A 16069-nucleotide genomic window follows, 5' to 3' on the forward strand; every position below is an offset into this window, starting at 1 on the left:
ATACGGTCCCAGAAGCCAGTTTTACACTAATTTGGTTGAAATTTTGCACTAGGAGTACAATTAGTAGTGTAGTCAAGTGTGCCAAATTTGGTTGAAATCGGTTCAGATTTAGATATAGCTCCCATATATAGCTTTCGCCCGATTTACACTCATATGACCACAGAGGCTAATTGTTTGCTCCGAATTAGTTGAAATTTAGCACAGGGAGTAGAATTAGCATTGTAGCTATGCGTGCCAAATTTGGTTGAAATCGGTTCAGATTTAGATATAGCTCCCATATATATGTTTTTCTGATTTCGACAAAAATGGTCAAATACCAACATTTTCTTTGTAAAATCGCCACTGCTTAGTCGAAAAGTTGTAAAAATGACTCTAATTTTCCTAAACTTCTAACACATATATATTGAGCGATAAATCATAAATAAAGCGAAGTTTCCTTAAAATTGCTTCAGATTTAAATATTTCCCGTATTTTTTTACTAAAGTTGTGTTCCACCCTAGTGCATTAGCCATCTTAAATTTTAAGTCTATAAATTTTGTAAAAGTCTATCAAATTCTGTCCAGATCGAGTGATATTTAAATGTATGTATTTGGGACAAACCTTTATATATAGACCCCAACACATTTGACGGATGTGATACGGTTTCGAAAATTTAGATCTACAAAGTGGTGCAGGGTATAATATAGTCGGCCCGCCCGACTTTAGACTTTCCTTACTTGTTTTTATTTTTATTCTAATTTCTGTTTTGAATAGTCTATGATATCGAGCTTCCAAGGCAAACATACAATTTTAGTATAATTGACTAGAAGTAATTTTAAAAATATATTTGAATTTTAAGCTATTTTTTTTGAAAAAAATGGGATTAAATTACGTGGATGGTGTAAACGAAATAAATGGGCTGATTTTAGCCAAGTTCAATATTTTGTGTAGCTATTGGTGGTGGTTTTTGAAGTAAAACCAAAAAAAATAAATTTGAGCAAATTAAAATTGTAGCAATTTTTAATTTTTTTCCACCCAAAAAATAATTTACAAGGGACACCAAAAAAATTATATCTCTTAATTCTCACACTATTTTTTGGGGTTTGTTGTAGAGTATATTTTTATATAAAAAAATAAAATTCTGCTATTTTCTATTAGAAATATTTTTAAAATATTTTTACGTTTGCAATATAGTTTCGGTAACAACCCCTTGTTTATGACTACAAAAGGATTTTGGATGAACGAGTTTTTGTCATGAATTGCGTTTTATGCTCATTTTATTACGTTTCAGTTTTCGATTTTAGTTTATGTTTTTTGTTAACTATCATCCACAAACAAAAAATTCTGTACATTTTAGAAATTAACATTATTTGTTAATTTTTTTTTTTTTTTTTAATTTTTACATTCGCCTTTGACCATCTTAGTGACAATTTGAGGACTTGTAACACAAAATTATATCTCTGAATGTAATTTCTTTTTTATTATTGTTTTTAATAACTCTATTTGTTCAAAATCAGCAAAATAAAATTCAGAGATATTATTTTAAGTCCTCAAAATGCCACCAAGATGCTCAAAAAATGAAAATATTTAAATTTTTACATTTTTTTTACAAAATCTTACCAAAATAACGCTATATTTTCAAAATTACCCAGCAAAAACTCTCATTAGCAGGTAATCTTGTATAGGTTAGGTTAGGTGGCAGCTCGATGTATCAGGCTCACTTAGACTATTCAGTCCATTGTGATACCACATTGGTGAACTTCTGTCTTATCACTGAGTGCTGCCCGATTCTATGTTAAGCTCAATGACAAGGGACCTCCTTTTTATAGCCGAGTCCGAACGGCGTTCCACATTGCAGTGAAACCACTTTGTAATGTGCTTTGTAACCCTCAGAAATGTCACCAGCATTACCCCACACCAATGATACCCCACAAATGCTTATGTTTACTAATTCAATAGGGGTGGTTTAGGGTATGATATACTCGGCCCCGCCCGACTTTCTTTTTTCTGTGTAGTAGCATGTCCCATATAAATTGAAACAATCCAATAAATATACAAAAGTAAACTCTTTATCAAAAAAAGATCGAAAAATCTAAGTCGGGAGACGACATTTCCAAATACTGAAATACTGACAAAGTCGAAAGGTTGAAATGTTAACTTCTTAAATAAAAAAAGAAAAAACAAAAACACGAAAAGACGAAAAGACGAAAATTTAACATTTCCTAATTTTCAGAAAGAGAAAATCTAGAAAGGTTGAATTTTCCAAATTTTGAAAATAAAAGTGAAAAAATTTTGACCAGACTTTTTTCATTAGGACTTGACCCGATGATCTCACCGTTTTATTATATTAACAGATAATCTAAAATCTTTGGTTTAAGTTCTCATAACATAGAATAACTATAAACAAGTCTATCTGTCAATCAATGTGTCAAATGGTTACGTAACTTCATTCGCAAAAAAAACACTTCTTCATATGGCATAAAATTCAACCTGACCTACAGTTAATAAGTACTTGTATTTAGTATCTGTTTCTACTTCTGGCATTTTTATTTATTGCTTGTGTTTTTTGTTGTTTTCCTCTGAAACTCGTGCCAAAAGATTACCTCAACCGACCAACCAACCAACCGTCAAGTGAAGACACACAATCATCTAAGAGCTCAGGTATTATGAGGACAGTAAGAAGAATCACACAGGTGTACAATGCCTCAGACTAAGGGAACAACCCACAAACCCATCAACATGTTATAGGCGGATGGACATGACTTCCAAACGATTCGAACAATATAAGCAGTCAAGTAATATTTTAACAAAGGCTAAATAAATAAGAAGAAAAACAAAATCACAAATAAATACAAAAATACTTGTAAGAGATTTACTTGGCATTGTTAAGATGGCATAGAGTAGCTCTATCGACTTGCTTCCTCTTATAAAAAGTCTTAAGCTTGAACTATACACAGGTCTTGCAGAAAACAAAAAATAATAAATATAAACATTTTCCATCATGTCAGGGACTGGTGATTGTCAATGGGTCTGTGAGCACCACATGTAACACGGGGCAAAGTTGAACCAAGATCAATTTCGAAATGACACGAAATCATGAAATAATAAAAACATAATTGCAATGGAAACTTCTAAGAAATTTGTTGGAACATTTTTTTTCCAAGAATATTTACAAAATATTAAAAATATAAAAGAATATTAAAAAACATTAAAAGAATATTTAATAATTTAAAAATAGAAAAAAAATATTTTTTCAAAGAATATTTAAAAAAAATATTAAAAATATAAAATACAAAATACAAAATATCTATAGAAAATTTTGTCAACATTTTATTTCTATAAAAAATTTTTGTCAAAATTTTATTTCAATAGAAAATTTTTTCAAAATTTTATCTCTATAGAAAATTTTTTCAAAATTTTATTTCTAAAGGAAATTTTGTCAAAATTTTATTTCTATAGAAAATTTTGTCAAAATTTTATTTCTATAGAAAATTTTCTCAAAATTTTATTTCTATAGGAAATTTTGTCAAAATTTTATTTCTATAGAATATTTTGTCAAAATTTTATTATTTCTATAGAAAATTTTGTCACAATTTTATTTCTATCGAAAATTTTGTCAAAATTATATTTCCATATAAAATTTTGTCAAAATTTTATTTCCATATAAAATTTGTCAAAATTTTATTTGTATAGAAAATTTTGTCGAAATTTTATTTCTGTATAAATTTTTGTCAAAATTTTATTTCCGTAGAAAATTTCGTCAAAATTTTATTTCTTTAGAAAATTTTGTCAAAATTTTATTTCTATGGAAAATGTTGTCAACATTATGTTTCCATAGAAACTTTTGTCAAAATTTTATTTCTTTAGAAAATGTTGTCAAAATTTTATTTCTATGGAAAATGTTGTCAAAATTTTATTTCTATAGAAAATTTTATCAAAATTTTATTTCTATAGAAAATTTTGTCAAAATTCTATTTCTATAGAAATTTTGTGAAAATTTTATTTCTATAGGAAATTTGGTCAAAAATTTATTTCTATAGAAAATTTTATCAAAATTTTATTTCTATAGAAAATTTTGTGAAAATTTTATTTCTACAGAAAATTTTGTGAAAATTTTATTTCTAGAGAAAATGTTGTCGAAATTTTATTTCTAGAGAAAATTTTGTCAAAATTTTATTTCTATAGAATATTTTGTCAACATTTTATTTCTATAGAAAATTTTGTTAAAATTTTATTTCTATAGAAAATTTTGTCAAAATTTTATTTCTATAGAAAATTTGGTCAAAATTTTATTTCTGTAGGAAATTTTGCGAAAACTTCATTTCTATAGGAAATTTGGTCAACATTTTATTTCTATAGAAAATTTTGTCAACATTTTATTTCTATAGAAAATTTTGTCAACATTTTATTTCTATAGAAAATTTTGTCAAAATTTTATTTCTATAGAATATTTTGTCAAAATTTTATTTCTAGAGAAAATTTTGTCGAAATTTTATTTCTATAGAATATTTTGTCAACATTTTATTTTGCCAAAATTTTGTCGAAATTGTATTTGTATAGAAAATTTTGTCAAAATTTTATATCTATAGACAATTTTGTCAAACTTTTATTTCTATTGGAAATTTGGTCAAAATTTTATTTCTATAAGAAATTTGGTCAACATTTTATTTGTATAGGAAATTTGGTCAAAATTTTATTTCTATAGAAATTTTGTCAAAATTTTTATTTCTATAGAAAATTTTGTCAAAATTTTATTTCTATAGGAAATCTGGTCAACATTTTATTCCTATAGACAATTTTGTCAAAATTTTATTTCTATAGAAAATTTTGTGAAAAGTTTATTTCTATATGAAATTTGGTCAAAATTTTATTTCTATAGAAAATTTTGTCAAAATTTTATTTCTATAGAAAATTTTGTCAAAATTTTATTTCTATAGATAATTTTGTCAAAATTTTATTTCTATGGAAAATTTTGTCAAAATTTTATTAATATAGAAAATTTTGTAAAAATTTTATTTTTATAGAAAATTTTATGAAGATTTTATTTCTATAGAAAATTTTGTCAAAATTTTACTTCTATTTTGTCAAAATTTTATTTGTATAGAAAATTTTGTCGAAATTTTATTGGTATAGAAAATTTTGTCAACATTTTATTTCTGTATAAATTTTTGTCAAAGTTTTATTTCTGTAGAAAATTTTGTCAAAATTTTATTTCTACAGAAAATGTTGTAAAATTTTTATTTCTAGAGAAAATTTTGTCGAAATTTTATTTCTAGAGAAAATTTTGTCGAAATTTCATTTCTATAGAAATTTTGTCTAAATTTTATTTCTATAGAAAATTTTGTCTAAATTTTATTTCTATAGAAAATTTTGTGAAAATGTTATTTCTATAGAAAATTTTGTCAAAATTTTATTTGTATAGAAAATTTTGTCAAAATTTTATTTCTATAGAAAATTTTAAAATACAAAAAAAATATCGTTATATTTATGTCAAAATTTTATTTCTATAGGAAATTTTGTGAAAATTTTATATCTATAGAAAATTTTGTGAAAATTTTATTTCTATAGAAAATTTTGTGAAAATTTTATATCTAGAGAAAATTTTGTCAAAATTTCATTTCTATAGAATATTTTGTCAAAATATTATTTCTATAGAAAATTTTGTCAAAAGTTTATTTCTATAGAAAATTTTGCCAAAATTTTATTTCTATAGGAAATATTGTCGAAATTTTATTTCTATAGAAAATTTTGTCTAAATTTTATTTCTGTAGAAAATTTTATTTCTATAGAAAATTTTGTCAACATTTTATTTGTATAGAAAATTTTGTCAAAATATTATTTCTATAGAAAATTTTAAAATACAAAAAAAAAGTATCGTTATATTTATGTCAAAATTTTATTTCTATAGGAAATTTTGTGAAAATTTTAACAAAGGCTAAATAAATAAGAAGAAAAACAAAATCACAAATAAATACAAAAATACTTGTAAGAGATTTACTTGGCATTGTTAAGATGGCATAGAGTAGCTCTATCGACTTGCTTCCTCTTATAAAAAGTCTTAAGCTTGAACTATACACAGGTCTTGCAGAAAACAAAAAATAATAAATATAAACATTTTCCATCATGTCAGGGACTGGTGATTGTCAATGGGTCTGTGAGCACCACATGTAACACGGGGCAAAGTTGAACCAAGATCAATTTCGAAATGACACGAAATCATGAAATAATAAAAACATAATTGCAATGGAAACTTCTAAGAAATTTGTTGGAACATTTTTTTTCCAAGAATATTTACAAAATATTAAAAATATAAAAGAATATTAAAAAACATTAAAAGAATATTTAATAATTTAAAAATAGAAAAAAAATATTTTTTCAAAGAATATTTAAAAAAAATATTAAAAATATAAAATACAAAATACAAAATATCTATAGAAAATTTTGTCAACATTTTATTTCTATAAAAAATTTTTGTCAAAATTTTATTTCAATAGAAAATTTTTTCAAAATTTTATCTCTATAGAAAATTTTTTCAAAATTTTATTTCTAAAGGAAATTTTGTCAAAATTTTATTTCTATAGAAAATTTTGTCAAAATTTTATTTCTATAGAAAATTTTCTCAAAATTTTATTTCTATAGGAAATTTTGTCAAAATTTTATTTCTATAGAATATTTTGTCAAAATTTTATTATTTCTATAGAAAATTTTGTCACAATTTTATTTCTATCGAAAATTTTGTCAAAATTATATTTCCATATAAAATTTTGTCAAAATTTTATTTCCATATAAAATTTGTCAAAATTTTATTTGTATAGAAAATTTTGTCGAAATTTTATTTCTGTATAAATTTTTGTCAAAATTTTATTTCCGTAGAAAATTTCGTCAAAATTTTATTTCTTTAGAAAATTTTGTCAAAATTTTATTTCTATGGAAAATGTTGTCAACATTATGTTTCCATAGAAACTTTTGTCAAAATTTTATTTCTTTAGAAAATGTTGTCAAAATTTTATTTCTATGGAAAATGTTGTCAAAATTTTATTTCTATAGAAAATTTTATCAAAATTTTATTTCTATAGAAAATTTTGTCAAAATTCTATTTCTATAGAAATTTTGTGAAAATTTTATTTCTATAGGAAATTTGGTCAAAAATTTATTTCTATAGAAAATTTTATCAAAATTTTATTTCTATAGAAAATTTTGTGAAAATTTTATTTCTACAGAAAATTTTGTGAAAATTTTATTTCTAGAGAAAATGTTGTCGAAATTTTATTTCTAGAGAAAATTTTGTCAAAATTTTATTTCTATAGAATATTTTGTCAACATTTTATTTCTATAGAAAATTTTGTTAAAATTTTATTTCTATAGAAAATTTTGTCAAAATTTTATTTCTATAGAAAATTTGGTCAAAATTTTATTTCTGTAGGAAATTTTGCGAAAACTTCATTTCTATAGGAAATTTGGTCAACATTTTATTTCTATAGAAAATTTTGTCAACATTTTATTTCTATAGAAAATTTTGTCAACATTTTATTTCTATAGAAAATTTTGTCAAAATTTTATTTCTATAGAATATTTTGTCAAAATTTTATTTCTAGAGAAAATTTTGTCGAAATTTTATTTCTATAGAATATTTTGTCAACATTTTATTTTGCCAAAATTTTGTCGAAATTGTATTTGTATAGAAAATTTTGTCAAAATTTTATATCTATAGACAATTTTGTCAAACTTTTATTTCTATTGGAAATTTGGTCAAAATTTTATTTCTATAAGAAATTTGGTCAACATTTTATTTGTATAGGAAATTTGGTCAAAATTTTATTTCTATAGAAATTTTGTCAAAATTTTTATTTCTATAGAAAATTTTGTCAAAATTTTATTTCTATAGGAAATCTGGTCAACATTTTATTCCTATAGACAATTTTGTCAAAATTTTATTTCTATAGAAAATTTTGTGAAAAGTTTATTTCTATATGAAATTTGGTCAAAATTTTATTTCTATAGAAAATTTTGTCAAAATTTTATTTCTATAGAAAATTTTGTCAAAATTTTATTTCTATAGATAATTTTGTCAAAATTTTATTTCTATGGAAAATTTTGTCAAAATTTTATTAATATAGAAAATTTTGTAAAAATTTTATTTTTATAGAAAATTTTATGAAGATTTTATTTCTATAGAAAATTTTGTCAAAATTTTACTTCTATTTTGTCAAAATTTTATTTGTATAGAAAATTTTGTCGAAATTTTATTGGTATAGAAAATTTTGTCAACATTTTATTTCTGTATAAATTTTTGTCAAAGTTTTATTTCTGTAGAAAATTTTGTCAAAATTTTATTTCTACAGAAAATGTTGTAAAATTTTTATTTCTAGAGAAAATTTTGTCGAAATTTTATTTCTAGAGAAAATTTTGTCGAAATTTCATTTCTATAGAAATTTTGTCTAAATTTTATTTCTATAGAAAATTTTGTCTAAATTTTATTTCTATAGAAAATTTTGTGAAAATGTTATTTCTATAGAAAATTTTGTCAAAATTTTATTTGTATAGAAAATTTTGTCAAAATTTTATTTCTATAGAAAATTTTAAAATACAAAAAAAATATCGTTATATTTATGTCAAAATTTTATTTCTATAGGAAATTTTGTGAAAATTTTATATCTATAGAAAATTTTGTGAAAATTTTATTTCTATAGAAAATTTTGTGAAAATTTTATATCTAGAGAAAATTTTGTCAAAATTTCATTTCTATAGAATATTTTGTCAAAATATTATTTCTATAGAAAATTTTGTCAAAAGTTTATTTCTATAGAAAATTTTGCCAAAATTTTATTTCTATAGGAAATATTGTCGAAATTTTATTTCTATAGAAAATTTTGTCTAAATTTTATTTCTGTAGAAAATTTTATTTCTATAGAAAATTTTGTCAACATTTTATTTGTATAGAAAATTTTGTCAAAATATTATTTCTATAGAAAATTTTAAAATACAAAAAAAAAGTATCGTTATATTTATGTCAAAATTTTATTTCTATAGGAAATTTTGTGAAAATTTTATTTCTATAGAAAATTTTGTCAAAATTTTATTTTTATAGAAAATTTTATCAAGATTTTATTTCTATAGAAAATTTTAAAATACAAAAAAATTATCGTTATATTTATAGAAAGTCCTTTTCTCACACAGAGAACTCTTCCTACCACCATTGTTTGTATATTTTATTTCTATAGGAAATTTTGTCAACATTTTATTTCTGTAAAATATTTTGTCAAAATTTTATTTCTAGAGAAAATTTTGTAGAAATTTTATTTGTATAGAAAATGTTGTCAAAATTTTATTTCTATAGACAATTTTTTTCAAATATTTATTTCTATAGACAATTTTGTCAAAATTTTATTTGTATAGAAAATGTTGTTAAAATTTTATTTCAAAGACAATTTTGTCAAAATTTTATTTCTAAAGAAAACATTTTATTCTATAGAAAGATTTGTCAAAATGCAATTTCTATAGAAAATTTTGTCAAATTTCATTTCTTTCTATCCACCGCATTCTCCTGATGTGTTCAAATTCGTCTTCTTTTTGTTTCACAACAAACAAACGTGCGATCTAGCTCTTCCTGTCTTTTTCATTTATTTATAAACTATAATTGACTAAAAGTAGATTTAGAAAATTAAATCTACTTTCATTGAAGGTGTGTGTTGGTACTTTTTACTAAAACAATAAAATATCTTTCGTTTAGAAAAAAAAAAACAAAATGAAATATTTCATTTCCGTCTCGCAGAAATTCCCCAATGACAAAATTCCATACCAGTAGCACCAAATCATGGCATGATACACTTGCATAGTATATCCCAGTATACATCAATATCACCAATCTATGATTGTCTTTTGCTATAAATAATAAATATTTTTGTGTTAAATAATTAAAATTCATTGTATAATAAAACCGCATAATTGAAATTAAGATCAAGATAAAATGTGGTTTGTCGCATGGCAACTTGTGTTACAGTTTTCATCCCAAAAACAAACGACAGAAAATAATGGCCACAAAACGATGGCCAAGTTAAACTTAAAATGGCTGAATATAGACTAGCCTGCCAGCCTGTCTATGGGGCAATGGAGTGGGCAAAAAAGGGAAAAATGTGTTGTGGTCAATACGCGGAAATGCGTTTGTTAGCAAAAGCTAATGCTCCAAAAACTCAACACTAAGACCAAAAAACAACTGAAGAAAATCTCGAAAAGCACAAATAGACATCCACCTAGTCGGCTATAGCATTTCGAAAAGGAAAGTGCGTATGTGAATGTCCGTCCGTCTGTCCGTCCATACATAAGCTGCATGCCCAAGAAAAAAATATTGTAAGTACAACTTTACGCATGCGCAAACGACTAATTCCAGAAAGCTACTGGTCTACTCTAAGAGGCTTCCATCATATACAATACATTCCAGACTTAGATTGGTGGAGATGGCAAATTTGCCGGTCACAAGTATTTATAAGCTCCACTCTACTAAAATAAAATTCCATATGTTCCGTAAAGCATACCTACACATACTTACATTTGTTGGCAATCAAGCAGGATCCAAATAACATGGAATACAATATTCGAGGTAGGCAATTGTTGAAAAAAGTGGAGCGTGTACTACGCCTCTGAGTCTGGATAGTGGGTAACGCCTGGCTGAATGTCGATGAATGCTATGAACGTTAGTTTTTCTGTCCATTTGTTGGCTTGTCCCTCATGTTTGCAAAGTTGCATGTTGGTGTCGCATTAAATGAAATTATTTACATAATTCATATTAGACCATTAAACTATGAGTTTGTCATTTACACAGTGGAACGGTATACAGAAAAAAATAAGAATAATAATAATAATTAATAAAATTGTACAAATTATTTAATTTTTTTGGAACAAAATGCTAAATCCATTTTAGAAAAATTGCGAATTTTTGAAAATTTTTGAGGTCAAACGTTTCAGACAAGCGTTAAAAATCATAAAAAAATTAAAAAAAAAAAATATTTATGTGCAAAATATCACAAAATTTTTTAAATCACATCACATGTAGAGAAAATTTTACCAAAAAATTCTTATTTAGCAAAATTTCTTTTCTATAAAATTTTTTTCTTAAAATTTTATTTGTATAGAAAATTTTATGTCTACAGAAAATTTTGTCAAAATTTTATTTCTATCGAAGATTTTGTCAAGATTTTATTTCCATAGAAAATGTTTCCAAAATTTTATTTCTACAAAAGATTTTGTCAAAATTGTATGTTATTTCTATAGAAGATTTTGTCAAAATTTTATTTATATAGAAAATTTTGTCAAATTTTTATTTCTATGGAAAATTTTGTCAAAATTTTATTTTATGGAAAATTTTGTCAAAATCTTATTTCTATGGAACATTTTGTCATAATTTTATTTCTATCGAAAATGTTGTCGAAATTTTATTTCTATAGAAAATTTTTTCAAAATTTTATTTCTATAGAAAATTGTATCAACATTTTATTTCTATATAAAATTTTGTCATTTTATTTCTATAGAAAATTGTTGTCAAAATTTTATGTCTATAGAAAATTTTGTCAAAATTTTATTTCTATAGAGAATTTTGTCAAAATTTTATTTCTATAGAAAATTTTGTCACAATTTTATTTCTACAGACAATTTTCTAAAAATTATATTTCTATGGAAAATTTGGTCAAAATTTTATTTCTATAGAAGATTTTGTCAACATTTTATTTCTATAAAAAATTGTCTAAAATTATTTCTACATTATATCTACAAATTATTTAAATTTTTTGGAACAAAATGCTAAATCCATTTTAGAAAAATTGCGAATTTTTGAAAATATTTGAGGTCAAACGTTTCAGACAAGCGTTAAAAATCATAAAAAATTACACAAATTATTTATGTGCAAAATATCACAAAATTTTTTAAATCACATCACAAGTGGGGAAAATTTTACCAACAAATTACCAAACAAAAAAACTTATTTAGCAAAATTTTATTTCTATAAAATTTTTTGCTTAAAATTTTATTTGTACAGAAAAAAGTTTATTTCCATAGAAAATTTTCTCAAAATTTTATTTCTATAGAAAATGTTCTCAAAATTTTATTTTTATAGAAAATGTTCTCAAAACTTTACTTCTATACAAAATTTTCTAAAAATTTTATTTCTATAGAAAATTTTCTCAAAATTTTATTTCTATACAAACTTTTCTAAAAATTTTATTTGTATAGAAAATATTGTCAAAATTTTATTTCTACAGACAATTTTCTAAAAATTATATTTCTATAGAAAATTTGTCACAATTTAATTTCTATAGAAAATTTTGTCACGATTCTATTTCTATAGAAAATTTCCTCAAAATTTTATTTCTATAGAAAATTTTATGTCTATAGAAAATTTTTTCAAAATTTTATTTCTACAAAAGATTTTGTCAAAATTGTATTTCTATAGAAGATTTTGTCAAAATTTTATTTATATAGAAAATTTTGTCAAATTTTTATTCCTATGGAAAATTTTGTCAAAACTTTATTCCTATGGAAAAATTTGTCAAAATCTTATTTTTATGGAAAATTTTGTCATAATTTTATTTATATAGAAAATGTTGTCAAAATTTTATTTCTATAGAAAATTTTGTCAAAATTTTATTTCTATAGAAAATTTTGTCACAATTTTATTTCTATAGAAAATTTTGTCACAATTTTATTTCTATAGAAAATTTTGTCAACATTTTATTTCTATAGAAAATTTTGCCAAATTCTATTTCTATAGAAAATTTTGTCAACATTTTGTTTCTATAGAAAATTTTGCCAAAATTTTATTTCTTTAGAAAATTTTGTCCAAATTTTATTACTATGGAAAATGTTGTCAAAATTTTATTTCTATAGAAAATTTTGTCAAAATGTTATTTCTATGGAACATTTTGTCAAAATTTTATTTCTATGGAAAATTTTGTCAAAATTTTATTTCTATGGAAAATTTTGTCATAATTTTATTTCTATAGAAAATGTTGTCAAAACTTTATTTCTATAGAAAATTTTGTCAAAATTTTATTTCTATAGAAAATTTTATCAACATTTTATTTCTATAGAAAATTTTGTCAACATTTTATTTCTATGGAAAATTTTGTCAAAATTTTATTTCTATGGAAAATATTGTCAAAATTTTATTTCTATACAAAATTTTCTAAAAATTTGATTTGTAGTATAGAAAATTTTGTCAAAATTTTATTTCTATGGAAAATTTTGTCAACATTTTATTTCTATAGAAAATTTTGTCAAAATTTTATTTCTATGGAACATTTTGTCAAAATTTTATTTCTATAGAAAATTTTCGAAAAATTTTATTTGTAGTATAGAAAATTTTAGTTCTATGGAAAATTTTCTCAACATTTTATTTCTATAGAAAATTTTGTCAAAATTTTATTATTTTTATAGAAAATTTTGTCAAAATTTTATTATTTTTATAGAAATTTTTTTTTAAAATTTTATTTCTTTGGAAAATTATGTCAAAATTCTAATTCTATAGACAATTTTATTTCTATAGAAACTTTTTTCAAAATTTTATGTCTATAGAAAATTTTGTCAAAAAAAAAATTTTATTTCTATAGAAAATTTTGTCAAAATTTTATTTCTGAAGAAAATTTTGTCAAAATTTTATTTCTATAGAAAATTTTGTCAAAATTTTATTTCTATGGAAAATTTTGTCAAAATGTTATTTCTATAGAAAATTTTGTCAAAATTTTATTTCTATGGAAAATGTTGTCACAATCTTATTTCTATGGAAAATATTGTGATAATTTTATTTCTATAGAAATTTTTCTCAACATTTTATTTCTATAGAAAATTTTGTTAAAATTTTATTTCTATAGAAAATTTTGTCAAAATTTTATTATTTCTATAGAAAATTTTGTCAAAATTTTATTTCTTTGCAAAATTATGTCAAAATTCTATTTCTATAGAAAAATTTATTTCTATAGAAAATTTTGTCACAATTTTATTTCTATAGAAAATTTTGTCAAAATTTTATTTCTACAGAAAATTTTGTCAAAATTTTATTTCTATAGACAATTTTGTCAAAATTTTATTTCTATAGAAAATTTTGTCACAATTTTATTTCTATACACAGAAAAAATTTCACGAAAAATTTTCCAATTAAAATTTTAATTGAGTTTTAAAAAATATTCAATTAAAAATTTAATTGAATCAACAAATTTTTTAATTGAAACAAAAATCAATCACAAAAATTAATAGTATCAATTAATTTTTTAATTGGATCAATTAATTTTTAATTGACCTTCAATTAATTTTTTAATTGATATTATTATTTCTGTGATTGAAGACATTTCAATTAAAAAATTAATTGGATCAATTAATTTCGTGATTGAATCAGAAAAATTTTTTTTTGTGTGTAGAAAATGTTGTCAAAATTTTATTTCTATAGAAAATTTTGTCAAAATTTTATTTCTATAGAAAATTTTGTCAAAATTTTATTTCTATGGAAAATTTTGTCAAAATTTTATTTCTATATAAAATTTTGTCAAAATTCCTGTGCCTAGGTTACATTGCTCCAGGTGCTCTAACCATATGATCCGCTTATGTTCGTCGACTTCTTACTAATCTCTAGATTCAGTTCCCCGATTTTAGGATTAGGAGAGGTAGCACGACGACGTTTATCATGCTCATCTGCGAGTCCCGCCGCTTCTGCTGGAAAGTTGGGCCTCACCTTCGAGCAGCGGGTATGAAGAGAGTGACTTCTTATTATTGATTTCAAAAATTATGCATCAAAATCGACTCTAAAAATAATTTAAAAAAAATTAAATAAAAAAAAATAATTTAAATATACACTAATAGAAAAAGTTTCGTTATATTAACGGAATGTGTCGTTAAAAGTCAGCCAATGAAACAAATTCGTTAATACAACGAATTTTTTCGTTAATATAACGAATTTTCTGTCAATCAACGTAACGTTTCGTACTATTAAGGAATATTTTCATTGTATTAATGAAAATGTTTCGTTATATCAATGAAAATTTTTCGTTGGCTGACTTTAATGAAATTTTCTTTGTGTGTATAATAAAAACTTGACTTACTCTTGCATTACATGAGCCATTTTCGTGATTAGCAAATTGATGATTGTTTGTGCATTTGCAGCCTCATCTGCATTATTGAACATCCGATTTTTGCAGTGATGCATTTCCGAACAGGGACGACTATGTGCCTGCAAAGTTGCATTATAATCCTACGATAAGATTTTTCGCCCAGTTTTGTTGACATATTTTACCACATACAGACTAACGTAATACTTTCACTGTTATTAGTATATCGAAGAATAATAATAGGCCATACATAATAACAAAAAGACATAATATCCAATCATATGTTATGATAAACGGTAGCCAAGCTGGCTAACTAACCAAGCAATCCCATATAGAGGAAATAAGGCCATAACATGCTTTCAAAATATGACCATAATTGCATATCATATTTAATGGTAAAATCAGTCATTGAAATTAACAATTTTATCGTTTTGTCTGTATTACTGATATTATTAAGCAGTGAATTTGAATTAAGGAGAGGGACATAATCAAATGGTTACTTAATACATTATGGAGTAATTTTTTGTTTATAAGTAATGTAAATTGTTGGGTACATTACAATTTAGTTAAAAAAATACATGCCGCGTGATTAAGACTTTAGATTGGGTTCTATTGAAAATTTATCATTTAGAATATATAGGTCTAAAACCAATACTGAAATTTGTCAAAAATATATTACATTCATATTTACATTACATATTTTATTTATTAAAAAAATTAAAAAATAATGCTCTAAAAATATTTATAAATATATATATATTTTTTTCAATTTTTATTTCAGGTCTCAACTGTATACACTTTTGGTATTAGTCATCTTTGCCATAGCGTTTGTTATGGGCCGACCACAACTGCATCGTTACCAACACATAGCTGTTATAGAAAATGATGCCTGGGAACAATCTCTGCCCGGTGAACTCCGAAATCCCTTCTATAAAACACCTAGGGTAAGAAGTGCTTTGGCAAAATCTTCATGGTTTGGACCAGGAGAAACACCGGTAATTTTT

At 22.8% G+C, this 16069-nt stretch overlaps 1 protein-coding gene across 6 annotated transcripts in view; it reads left to right on the top strand.

Moving 5' to 3' along the window:
- LOC142226832 (uncharacterized) overlaps positions 1–16069 on the top strand; it is a 73221-nt gene that overhangs the window by 56889 nt on the left and 263 nt on the right. For all 6 annotated transcript variants that reach the window (XM_075297066.1, XM_075297061.1, XM_075297063.1 and 3 more), the window contains one exon: positions 15847–16060. In XM_075297066.1, coding sequence (XP_075153181.1) covers positions 15899–16060 — 162 coding nt within the window. In that variant the 5' untranslated portion in view covers positions 15847–15898. The remainder of the gene's footprint in view (positions 1–15846; positions 16061–16069) is intronic.

The sequence above is a fragment of the Haematobia irritans genome, chromosome 2 (genome assembly GCF_050003625.1).
Source record: "Haematobia irritans isolate KBUSLIRL chromosome 2, ASM5000362v1, whole genome shotgun sequence".
NCBI classification, from domain to species: Eukaryota; Metazoa; Arthropoda; class Insecta; order Diptera; family Muscidae; genus Haematobia; species Haematobia irritans.